Source organism: Phascolarctos cinereus, unplaced genomic scaffold (genome assembly GCF_003287225.1).
Source record: "Phascolarctos cinereus isolate Bilbo 61053 unplaced genomic scaffold, phaCin_HiC Scaffold_4;HRSCAF=312, whole genome shotgun sequence".
Taxonomy (NCBI): Eukaryota; Metazoa; Chordata; class Mammalia; order Diprotodontia; family Phascolarctidae; genus Phascolarctos; species Phascolarctos cinereus.
The window spans coordinates 595796746-595809481 of NW_027555847.1; the positions used below are offsets into that span (position 1 = coordinate 595796746).

A 12736-nucleotide genomic window follows, 5' to 3' on the forward strand; every position below is an offset into this window, starting at 1 on the left:
CTACACAAAATTTAAAGAGTGAAGGAACTGGGATGGGGAAGTGATAAAGATTGTTTTTATACTGAAAAATTGTCATATGGCATTTAATAGCAATTTCATATTAAATATTTTGGAGCAGAAATTGACGGTTACGTTAAAATTTCCCCAAAAGTCCCTTGATAAAAAGTATTATTTCCTTCTTTATATTAGTATCCCAACCTCAAGCACAGTGCCTGGCATATTAAAACTTAATAATTAGCACTTGTTGATGGACTTGTGAAATTAGTTAAAGTAAATGATAATATGTAAACATAAGATGCAAATTTATATCAACAGATAAAATAATTTTACTTATCAAAAATTTGTCAGAAAACAAATCTGCCAATCTAAGAAGTCGTTTTTATCTTTCTGGTGAGCAACCTCCGTTTTTTCATCAAGATTTTCATGACCTTCATGCAACCCTCAAGTTAGTACTTGAACACTTCATAAGACAGTAGTTTTGTCAGTGAGGGCACTTCCAAAATGAAGATCATAGCTCCTTAAGAATCTTTTGAGCTGCTAAGTCAACTCGCCACTACTGAGTTATTCAGTCATTTTTCAGCTGTATGCAACTCTTTGTAACCTCATTTAGGGGTCTCTTGGCAAAGACAATGGAGTGGTTGCAACTTCCTTCCGCAGCTCATTTTACAAATGAGGAAACTGAGGCAAACTGGATTCAGTGATTTGCCCAGGACCACACAGCTAATAAGTGTCTGAGGCCATTAATGGACGGTGAATTGCCTACCAGAAAACTTAAGTGGTATTCATGATATTTATAAGGGTTTTTTTAGTAGTTTTTGAGTCAACTAAAATGAATTGATCATTTACTAGTTAATCTTCCACTGACTAGTAACAGCTCCTTAGAAGACAGATCTTATCCATCTTAGCAATATCTGGAAGACATTATACTACATTGGTAAAAGCTTTCCAGATCTCAAGGTCATCACCATACGACAATGAATTAAGTATCAGAACAGAATTATAAGTTTAGTACAAAAAAATTACACTAAATTTGGATCCCAATTTTTAGTGGTAATTTGGAGTAGGTTGAGTTCAATATATAATTACAGCAAAAAATAAAAAGTCCTCAGGAGGAAGATGTGGAGTGAATGCAGTTCTTCCTCTTTTCTAGGTTTTCATGACATATTTTTGTGGATCTATTTTCACTTTCTGAACACTCTTCAGTCTTCTTTGCTGGCTCATTATCTACATTATGCCCCCTAATTGTGGATGTTTTCCCAGGGCTCTGTTCTGGGACTTCTTTTCATTTCTCTCTAAACTATCTCCTGGAGATCTAACTAGTTCCTACTGGTTTAATTATTATCGTTATGCAGGTGACTCAAAGATCTATATATCACAGCCCCAGCTGAGATTCAGTCCTACATCAACAACTGCCTACTAGACATTTCAAATTGGATGCCTCTGAAACATCTCCAATTTGGTATGTCTTAGAGAGAACTCATTGCCTTTCCCACAACAATCCTCTTTAAAATTCCCCCATTTCTGCTAAAGGCATCAACATTCTAGTTTCTCAAGTTTATAACTTTGGATTTATTCTCAATTTCTCATCCCTTACATCTAATCAGTTATCAAATCCTGTCATTTCTACTTTCACGTCTCTCCCATCTGACCCCTTCTCTCAATTCACATAGCTATGACTCTGGCTCATAATTGTCTTCTTTAGTCAACTCATTCTACACACAGTTACAAAAATGATTTGCCTTCAGTAGATGTGATCATTACTCTCATCTCCTCAAATTTTAATGGGTCCCTGGTAGACTCTATAAAATTATAAATTCCTCTGTTCAGTTTTTTTAAATTCTTCAAAATGAGGCCCAAATCTTTTTTTTTTCAAGTCTCATTATACTTTGTTCTCCTAATGACACTGTGTGTTTCATACAACTGTTATTTTTGGTATTCCTAAAACAGTGTTCCATTTCCTGCTTCACTGCCCTTCTTCTAATCACTCCTGCCTCCCCCTGGTTGGAATCATTCTCTTACGGAGAAAAGCGGCCCAGTGGAGAGAGCCAGCACCAGGCCTGGAGTCAGGAAAACCTCAGACACTTACAATCTATATGACCTTGGGTAAGTCAGACCATGACTATTGGCTCCACTTTCTTCAAGGTTCAAATGAGATAATATCTGTAAAAGTGCTGGTACACAGAAGGCATTTAATAAATGCTTTTTCCCTTCCTCCTCCATTCCAAAACACTACTTTCTTTAGAAAACTGTTTTTGTTCCAAGTGCCTGCCCACCCTGAATATTGTGCATTTGTTCTGTAAGTATTTAAAAGATCTATATATTCTGATAGATTCATGTTGTCATCTTTGAAATAAGGGTAGCTCCTTCACAGCAAGTGTCATTTCGTGATTTGTATTGTTACCTCCAGCCACTAACACAGTGTCTCATACACGCTGGGAGCTTAATAAATGTTTGACAAGACTGTATCATTAGACCTATTTAGTACCTTAGTCTCATTTGGCACGACATTTTTCTTTTCCTAACAAAATTTCAACAAGAATCTTGAACTTTGAAAACAAAGTAAACAGTGTTGCAAAATAATGTGTGTTTGCTGAAACTAACTGCAAAGTTTCATCTCATATTTAGGCTTCAGCTCTTTCTATCAAAAAGGCCCTGAAGGTTCTGGAATGAATGAAGCTGCCAGAATATTATTCTCCATTTTCATGGATAAAAATAGCCTGCAAAATCCAAAGATGTTCCAGATGCAAAAGAGGATGCATCCTAATGTCTAATCTACAGGAAAGAACCAAATACTTTTAAGCACTGTTAACATTTAATTACACAAAATGTGATTACCACAAATAAACCTGTATCATTTATAGACAGGATAATGTAAATCATCCTATCTGAAATTTGCACACAATAGATGCCAAATGTTTGCTAAAGTAAACAAAGATTTTTACAGATTTGTTCTTTTATTGAATAAGGCAAAAAAATGTATCTATAGAATTTTAACTCCTTTTCTGTTTTGTGAAAACAATGATAGGTAGTATTTATATAGCACTTTAATGTGTTATCTCTTATAGATGCAAAAAAAAAAAAAGTTTTCTGGCTTTTTTTTTTTAACAGTCAGAAAGCCTAGCCATGTTGAGTCATTCACATGAATAAAGGTTCCCAAACTTATTTGGCCTAAAATTCACTTTAAAAATTACTCAGTGCCCTCTAGAAACCTGCTTTCTTTAACCCTTTAAGAGTTTTTTTTCCAAAATTTTCATCGTTTCAAAAAAATCTTAAATTTAATAATTTATTGTAAATTGTATTTTTTTTCCTGCATTAAAATTTTGATGATGCAATGTTGTGTCATATAACCATACAGTATCATGTTATAAAGAAATCATTACACACAAATATTCCTGCTGATGCATGCTGGACTTCCCAACAAAGTAGGACACGCTCACCTGCCAACACTTGCTTAGTAAAACCTGTCAGTGGACTTGACCTCTGATTGGTTATAACTTGCATTTTGTGTGTTTATTTGGAAAATAATGCAATCACTACAAATTTAACTGTTACACAACAGATGAAACACGTATGAACAGTTTTTCAAAATTTTCTTCTCTTCTTTCCTTACGCTCCCACCACCCCCTTATTTTTATTCAATGGTCCTCAACTGCACGTCAGGCTACTACCCCAACCATCCTTCCAGCACCCTCCAGGGATTAGTATCGCCCACTGTAGGAACCTCTGCATAAGAAAAAGGCCTGATATAATTAGAAACCATTAAAGATAAAAATGCCTTTATTATAAAAGATGAAAAACTAAAAAACGACTCTTGGCAAATTGAGGACAAGATGGGTACTCAGAGAAAAGGGGGGGAGAAATGCCAAACAAATTTGATGGAACTAGTTAAAACATTCTAGTTGCTAGTAAATAGCCAGGTAATATTAATTGTGATAATTAAATATTAGGAAGTTGACACTTTATTTGATAAAAAAGTGAAATGAATGAGGTGTAAACAAAATGGCCCTAAGGAACCTACAAAAGAAAAGATTAACATCCTCTCCCTATGTCTGGAATACAAGCTTTTAACACCATCTTCAAACTCCACAGTATGCCCATAAAATGATGTTATCTGTGAACAACAGGGTGACTGAAAGACATGGAATTATACAATCAGAAGCTGGCTAAAAGACTAAAACAAATAAATCCCATTTGGGCTTATCAAACAATCAACAAGCATTTATTAAGCAACGACTGGGATTACCAAGACAAAAGGAAAACAGTACCTGCCCTCTGAGGACCTTGTAAGTCACAAAGGTACGCAATGGAGCATCACTTTTTAGGAATATAAAAAGACCACTTTGGTTGGACCTCTATATGCATCAAATGGAATAATGTTTATTAAGGTAGGATGGGACCAGGTTATTAAGGGCTTTAAATGTCAAAGAGAGGACTTTGATTCTGGAGGTTAACAGGGAAATCAAGTCATGAGTGTATGGGGCAAAGGAGCGACAGGGTCAGATCTGTGCTTGAAGACTATCACTTTGGCAGCTGTGTGCATAATGTATTGGAGTGGAGAGGGACTCAAAGCCTCAAGATAACTGTCTTTGCACCATGATTCAGTTATTATGCTTTTAGCATCTTTTTCAATTCTTTCTGGCCTGTGATACTGGGCAAGGGAAACTGTAGCTCAATGAGGCAGATGAAGATAAATAAGCATCCGGGTTTACAGGCCTTTCCAGGTCAACACATGCAGCACATACCCAAGACGTTTCCAGTAAGAACACTGAGTTTATACGGGGCTGTTCTACAAATGTTGTTACTTCACCTTTCCTGTCTTGGCAGTCATACAGGCAAGTCAAGCCAACAGTTTTCAAGACTTGTGTACCATAAACATAAATGGCAACAGACGGAATTCAGAAGACTGCTGCTGCTGGCACCCAGCTAATGTGGTAATAAGAACAAGCACTAGAAATGAAATTTACCTGTTAGACTGGTCTGATGATGGTCTTGGCGGTAGTGGCTCCACAGAAAAGAGCTCTTCGCTGCCCTGCATGGCATCTATACTAGTACTAGCTAGAGTAAACGGGGCAGTGGGACGAGCAATCCCCATCCTAACTGGAATAATCAAGGATTCAGCTACATTACACAGTTCTTCCACAGCATATGGCAACAATGCTTGAAATACTCGCTTGCACTTCCCAATTGGCTGTGGAATAAAGTTGCTGAAAAAATAAGAATAAATTTTTTTACAATCCTTTGAATATAACCAACAAGCTAAAAACTACATGCCAAAAAAACCCACAAAGGAATATTGAAATAAACAGAATCTTACTTTTTCTTTTTGGATGAGGCCATTTCCACACTAAGAATGACAAAAACTCTTGCCACTGAACGCAGAAACCTCATTGTAACAGCAATAGCTTCTTCTCTACGACCAGGTGTGTATTTATTTTGTAGTTCTTTCACAAGAGTACCAAGCAGTGTGTCTAAAAGCTAAACAACAGAGTGCTCCAATTATAGCAACTTTTCAAATGCCGTGAAGTTCCCCTATTTATTTTTATTCAGCACTATTATAAAAACTCAGTGTAGGGTTTTCATTTGAACAACACTTCAAATAAAAAAAGTCAAATTCAATCATAAAAGAATTCTGAAAACTTGCCAGAAGTCACATGATAAGAAAGCACTCTGATTAAACAGTACTGATCTAAGTTGAAATTCACAAATTAATAGAGTTGTGGAGCATTTTTGGGGGGTTTGTTTTGGGATGGGAGAGAAGAGTTGGGGTGGGGAAGGCTGCTGAAGGCCAGTTTTAGAAGGGAACAGCAAATAGAGGAACAAAACCTATAATAAAACAATTAATCCAACAGAAAACTACTAAACATAAACATCTTCCAGGGGATATGTCTAGAGAAGTACAGATTCAGTTCAATCTTTCAACAGCACCTACATCTACAATACAATGACAAGTGATACACATACTAATCTTGAGGTGCTGCAGGGTAGTTAAACATATTTCACAACAGTATACTAATTTGAAAAAGAGATTAAATACCTAAGAAGAATATCATTAAGTTCAAAATCTTCTGTTTAACTTTAAATTTAGCCACTCAGAATCCCTAAGTGCAGTTAAAGCAACACTTCCTTACAAGAGGCCTCTTTCTGGCTAGCTACTCTATCCCCCTTGAAATTTCCTCACATTTATTTTTTATGCATTATAAATATCTGTACAAGTACAAATCCTCTTCTGTAAGCTCCTTAAGGGCAGAGAGTTTCATTTTTGTCTTTTATGAATTTCCAAGGCCCCCACACAGCAGATGTTTAAGAAATGCTTGATGACAGATTGATTAAACCAAAATTCCCAATCCTCAAATTCTACAGTTTATTTTACGAGACTTACTACTTGGATTGGGAGCATTTTCCAAAGTGAACAGGAGTGTATTTGTATAGTTAATATTTTAGACAATATAAATTCCTAATAAAATTTTAAAGTAACATTTTAAAGATGACAAAAGTAAACATTCAAGTTACTCACCAAAATGTCTGCTGTACACTTAACTATAAGGCAGTGTGTGAAACAGTCCAATCGAATTGTGCCACTTTGCTGATTAAGGTATACTTGCTCTTCAGGCAAAAGGTGACCTATTCTACTGCTGGCACTGAGACTTGAAAAAATGACAGGAAAATTACATTCAAGTGTCTACCCTATGTAAATACAAATTACTAAAATGAAAATTTACTGATTAGTACATACGGATCTTTATTCTCCTGTGAACCAAACATAATCATAGATTTCAGGGCATTCCAGTCCTGTAAAACCCTCTCCAAAGCAAGTTGAGCAAATCTTGGAGGCTCTAAATCATGATCAGGCATATCTGAATCTGGAAGAAAGTAAAAAGAGAAGTTAAGAGTGATGAGGGCCTGGGGCTTTACTTTTCAACCTTGAACAAATATCTGTGTCTTGCTCACCCTCAGGATTTGCAGTTTTCCGGTTGCGGTCTTCTCGGATTCTAGGTGGCCGATATTGGCAGTGCTCCACTGTCTGCCTGGCCACAGTCTGGACTAAAAACAGCAGAAGGTGTTCTCCCCTAGGAATAAGAGAGCCAAGGGGCGACATAAAACACTAAAATAGAAAAGGATTTCTACTAATACCATCTATTACTATTTCCTGGTGTACATGTAAACATAAATGAGGAGACCAAGCTGTTTGTGTGCACATTGATTTCTATACTTGCCTGCTGTTTGGCAGAGTGACCAGGTTAGTGGTAGTGAGCAGCCGATAAAGCAGATCAAGACGCGCAGATTTTTGCCCAGCAATGAGGGTTTTACATTTGCACTTCTCCCAGCAATCGCAGTAAGCTGTCGGGGAAGTCCGCTTGAGTCTAAAAAGAATCCATACAGAAGTCTTCAAACTAAAGTTCTGAAAAATATTTCTCAAGTAAATGTCATTTGTATAGGTATGTATTGAAAGTGAAGAACCCTGCGGAACTTGTGAGCCCATTTTTAAATACACATTTTAAAGTACTAGATGTTCAAGATGAAGTGGCATCAGAGCTGCATGCCCTGCATGACTGGTCAATCACACAGAATGCCTGGAGAAAGGATGCCTACCACGTCTGTGTAAGAAGTACTAATCAACTGCATCAATATTTAAAACAAGAAGGTGGTAAGGAAGGTGCTAGTAAAATTAAGACTAATACTTACTTATAATCATGACCTTTATGACAAACTCTTGCACATTCTGTACAACAGCAAAGTGATTCTAGTAATCCACAAGTTCGACACTCAAAAATATCCTAAAATCAAAATGTATAACATAAAAATAATAATTACATTTTTAAAGCTGTATGGCTGTGACAGACAATTACTTTTTTTTCATAGGTTTGGCAACTGTTCAAGTACAATAAGGGTAAAAACTCAATCATAGATCCTTATCATCTCAAAGATGAAGAAAATCGGGCCCTGGAGGTTCAGCAACTTGCCATAAATCATACAAAATACATCACAAAAGTGGAATTTGAGTTTGGGTTCTCAAGACTCCAAATCCATTGCTCTTTCCACTGTGCCACGAGGGAAAGTCATTGTTCCACATATTACATGTGTAGAAATGCAGTATTAAAACCAGAACTTTAAAAAACATTCAATTTTCTGAAAAAAGTTGCTATGCTTGCTGCACAGAAAGATACACATGTACATCAAATTACCTAAGTTCTGTAGACCTGATATCACCAGTCTTTGAACTATAATAGGGTATTACGTGAACTTGGATTTTGTTAATATAGCCTTCCCTCAAGGGTACTGCATAACTTGCCCTATTCCCACCCTGAAAAAATTTAAAATAAAATGTTCTCTGAGATCCCTTAAGACAGGTGATTTCCTTTTCCCAATTCTTTTTCTCTTTTTCCCCAAAAGGAGCAAATCAATTCACAAAGGCTACTAAGGTATGGTTGGGTTACAATCTATACTGGTTGAAGAAGTACGCATAGAGATAAAATCATAAATCCCTTAAATATGGAAGTAAAATAATTCTTTTTTGTGAAAGTTTTTAACACAAAACCTGAAAATTATTTGATTGTCTGGCACCCAGTTTATGAATTTCAACTGTAAAGGGAGAGTATAAGACAAGGAAATTGGAACTGGAGAAATATTTTTTTACAATCTTAACTGGATTACAATTAACATTTCAGATTCCATGCTACATCGTATTACTGACCTGATTAATGTGCTCTGTTCCGGTCCAGGTAAAACTACATGTATCATTGCAACACAAGACATACAAAGGAGAATCATCAGGATTTGTGCCAGATGGACAAACCATTCCCATAAATACATCATCTTCTTTTTCACTTGAAGATGCCTCTGCTATAAGGATTGAGAACAATGATTTATATAAAAGGATTCTATCACTGTGTCACTTAGTTCTTTCCTCAAATGGGACGCTTAGCAAACATACAGTATAAATATTAAATAATTATGTATTAAAGTCTAAAGAATATACAAAATGAAATCCAACCAAGTGATGTAGAATATGCTAGATTATGAAATAGCAGTATGCAACAGAAGCAGGCTAAATAAATTCATCTGAAAAGATGAGAGTTATTTGTTAGCTTTACTAAGCACATTTGTAAGAAAGAATTTGTTTTTCTTTTCTTTCCTTTTATTCCCAATGGAGGGGGAATGAGAAAAAATAAATTTCTGTTTATTAAAAAAATTGTTTTAATGAAGAGGTTGGGGGGGATGCTACAGATATGGACTCACAGATGAGGTAATTTTATTGTTAGTTTTGCTTAACTATTTTACATTGTTACAAGGGACTTCTCATGTAATTTGTAATGTAAAAAACATAAAAGTTCTTTAAAAAGTGGACATAGTTCATCTAAGCAGACAGAATGGAAATCTTATCTTAAATACCATTATCAGACCTGCATTAATTTTGTTCCTGCAAAAATTTTTAATTATATGTAATCCAAATATTCTATGGTCCTCTCTATTCCTTCAGCCATAGTATTCAAATAACAAGCAATGATGGTCATACCCTTGATCTTGCCATCACCCACAAATGTACTACCACCACATTCAAGAATTCTAAAATCCTAATCCACTGGCTTCTACTCTCTTCTTGTTCTTTACGTAATCTTATTCCTCATCCTCACCACGATCTCCAATCTTGTGACTCCTCAATTTTCTCTCCAGGACTAGCTGCTGCTCTCTCCTCTTTTTCCTTTCTTGATCTCACTGATGAAGCAATTCAACTCTACTCTGTCCTCCTCTCTTGAATTCCTAACCCTCTTATCATTTTGGTCTCAATGCTGAACACTCATTCTATGTACCATCTTTACTCCTACATACATGCTGCTGAATAAAGGTGGAGAAAAAAATCACACAACTGTTCTAAGGGGTCCACTATGGGCTCTCACTGCTGCTAGGCAATCCTGCTATACCTCCCTTTATCAACTCACTATCTCAGTATCCCACTCTCCATGGTGGCTTTTCCAAATCTTTTCACCCCTCCTCAAATCTCCCATGGTACTCTCTTCCCATGTCCTCCCAGCAGAGAGGCTTGCCTCGTATTTTACAAAAGAAATTGAGGTCACCAAGATTTCTCTCTCACATCTCCTATCACTCAGATGCCTTCTGGCATTAACTCTTCCTTCCCTTCATAAAGTGGTCTTTAACAAATCTCACCACCTCTAAAGGGTTATTGCAAATTTATATGGTCCATAAATTTACTTATCCTGGCAAATAGAGAACTGTATTCTTAAGGATAAACTTCACAAGAGGAATATATTTTGAAAGGGAATAAATCTTTACTTGGCAGGATGAGCATGAGGACAGGGACTTACACTTGACTGGAACCTCTACTTGTACTGTACCAGTATTTGAAGGGAGAGTAAAGCTAAGTATGATACACTGAAGAAGTTGCATTTCTCAGGTCCAAGTGGGAAGGCCCCTATGTGTTAGCTAGAGTTATAGAGTCAAAGGTTTTATTGGGGGAAGGTTTGTTTGTATAATAAATTGAGAAATGAACCCTCTCCCTTCTTAACGGGTGAGAGGGAGGAGGGGAAGGACCACAAGGGAAAGAAACTATAGCATTTTCTCCCTTTTTTTTCCAAGTTTCACCACTATAGCTTATATATCAGAGCACCAATGGAGAATACCAGGGAAGATAAAAAACAAGCGGCAAAATGCTGAAAGAAGATGCTTTGCTAGAGAGATGTTTAACATTTAGATGAGAGACACTTGGGATGGGGTTTGTATGTTCCTCCTGTTTCTGTGCTTGTATACATGGTTGAAAGATAATCATAAAAATGGATTTTGATATTAGAACACTAAGTAATATCGGATTTTTTGGATGTTAATTTTGTTAACTGTTAAATCTGTTCATTTTTTATATTAATTTTACTTAACTGGTACTCCTTCCTCCTTTATCCTTATTATTAAAAGGAGGAGAAACTGGGGAGGGGAAGAAAAAAAAACTGACAAGTGTAAGTGATAAAAAATCAAAATGTCAATAAAATGTATTTTTAAAAGAACATACTAAATAAGCATATAATAAGCATCTTAAGGATACAGGGGATAGACAACAGGTGAAAGGAACTGGGGGTCCTTTGATTTACAGTTAGTGTCCATTATTAACAGTAAGAAATAGTCAAAACATAACTAAAGAAAGGCAGGGCCAATGGATATCAGGTTAAAAAATATCCAAGAGAAGGCATAAATGCAAAAGGACTCATGTACTCATGTATTATTGCTACTAAGAGAATCAAAGAGGTCTCCTCCTTCATGATGCAGATAAAATTAAATGTAGAAAATAGGCAGTAAAGAATAATGGAAAGAAACACTGATGACACAAATTCAAATGACATTTTGAAAAGGGGTCAGAGGAGAGATGAATGAGTCAAGTGTGTGGGAAGTGACTCTCTTAAGGAGGTGCTGTGTAGCAAAAAGGAATGTTAAATTTGAGCTACAGATACTCATCAGACTTGTAGGCTATGGCCTAACTGAGGCTACTTAGACTGAGTCGAAATAGTAATTAGATAAATTCAAGAAATCTTCCTACATTATGCTATTATATCTCTGTCAAGGACAGAAAGGTGGGTCAAAGAAAAACAAACCTAATTCCATTTCTTAATTGCTATCCATAATCAACTCTTTAACAGGAATTTATTACATGTGTATTATGTATACCAATACAAAGAATAAAATTACCCCTACTTGCTAAGAGCAAACATTCTAATGGGGAAGAAAAGAATATGTTGAGAAATTTACATTCCATGATTTGTGAGGAGAGCTGGGAGATATAGTTCACAAAAGAAAAAATCTTTCTGAAGAGAAATTTTCTCATTAAAAGATGTAATTAGCAATTTATTAGGTTCTATTAAATTATATAAGTACAGGAAAAAAAATTTTAACATGAAATACACGAATAGCTCGGTATATTTGGGAAATTAAACAAATTTACCTTTTGCAATTTTCTGCGCTGTTTCTAAGATGGTGATTGCAGCAGGGTAAGCTCGGCCACTTACTGCAGACATAAATGGTGTCATACCTCTTGCATCCCTAGGATAAGAAGAATCTCATATTATAACTTAAATTATTTCTATTAATGCTTGAAATGTTTAATTGATTTCTCAAAAGGATTAAATTCAAATAATATTTATTAAAAATCTACTACATATACAAGACACTGTACTAGAGGTACTAGGGATTCAAAGATTAAAAAAAACAACAATGGTCAATGTTAAGAGAACTACATAGAAGAAGTAGATAATGTGTTCATGGGAAAATTGTTAATAAACTTGTCCTTGAAAAGTTTCCTCTTCCTTGTGTTTGGTGACCCATTATCATAGCTCTTAACTCACTTCAAAAATTAGTCACAGAAGTACATGTCTCTTCCTAGTTTTTTGCTGGGTCTCCCTTCTCCTCAAGAATTAGTGCTAAATAATTTACTGCTCTCTCTCTCTCTCTCTAGTCTTCCCATTCAGAGACTGACACAGCTGTAACAACCAACATGAAATGCCTGAAGATTTTGTACTGATCTTCCAAATTCTCATTGCAAATCGCATCTCATATTGTAGTTTAAGCAATTCCACTTCGATGTCCATCTATTCAAACTTACTATGTCTAATATGAAATTCCTAAGATTTAGGGCTAGAAAAGACCTTATGGATCAGCTTCAGATTCCTACCCCCTCATTTAACAAGCGAAGAAACTGCAGTACAGGAAAGGTCAAGCGACAATGCAAAACATCTGCGTT

At 35.9% G+C, this 12736-nt stretch overlaps 1 protein-coding gene across 1 annotated transcript in view; it reads right to left on the reverse strand.

Moving 5' to 3' along the window:
* UBR5 (ubiquitin protein ligase E3 component n-recognin 5) overlaps positions 1–12736 on the reverse strand; it is a 162263-nt gene that overhangs the window by 39386 nt on the left and 110141 nt on the right. Inside the window, 9 exon segments of the mRNA XM_020969574.2 lie at positions 4965–5204; positions 5315–5475; positions 6515–6644; positions 6734–6860; positions 6949–7067; positions 7215–7361; positions 7684–7775; positions 8693–8841; positions 11942–12039. Coding sequence (XP_020825233.1) covers positions 4965–5204; positions 5315–5475; positions 6515–6644; positions 6734–6860; positions 6949–7067; positions 7215–7361; positions 7684–7775; positions 8693–8841; positions 11942–12039 — 1263 coding nt within the window.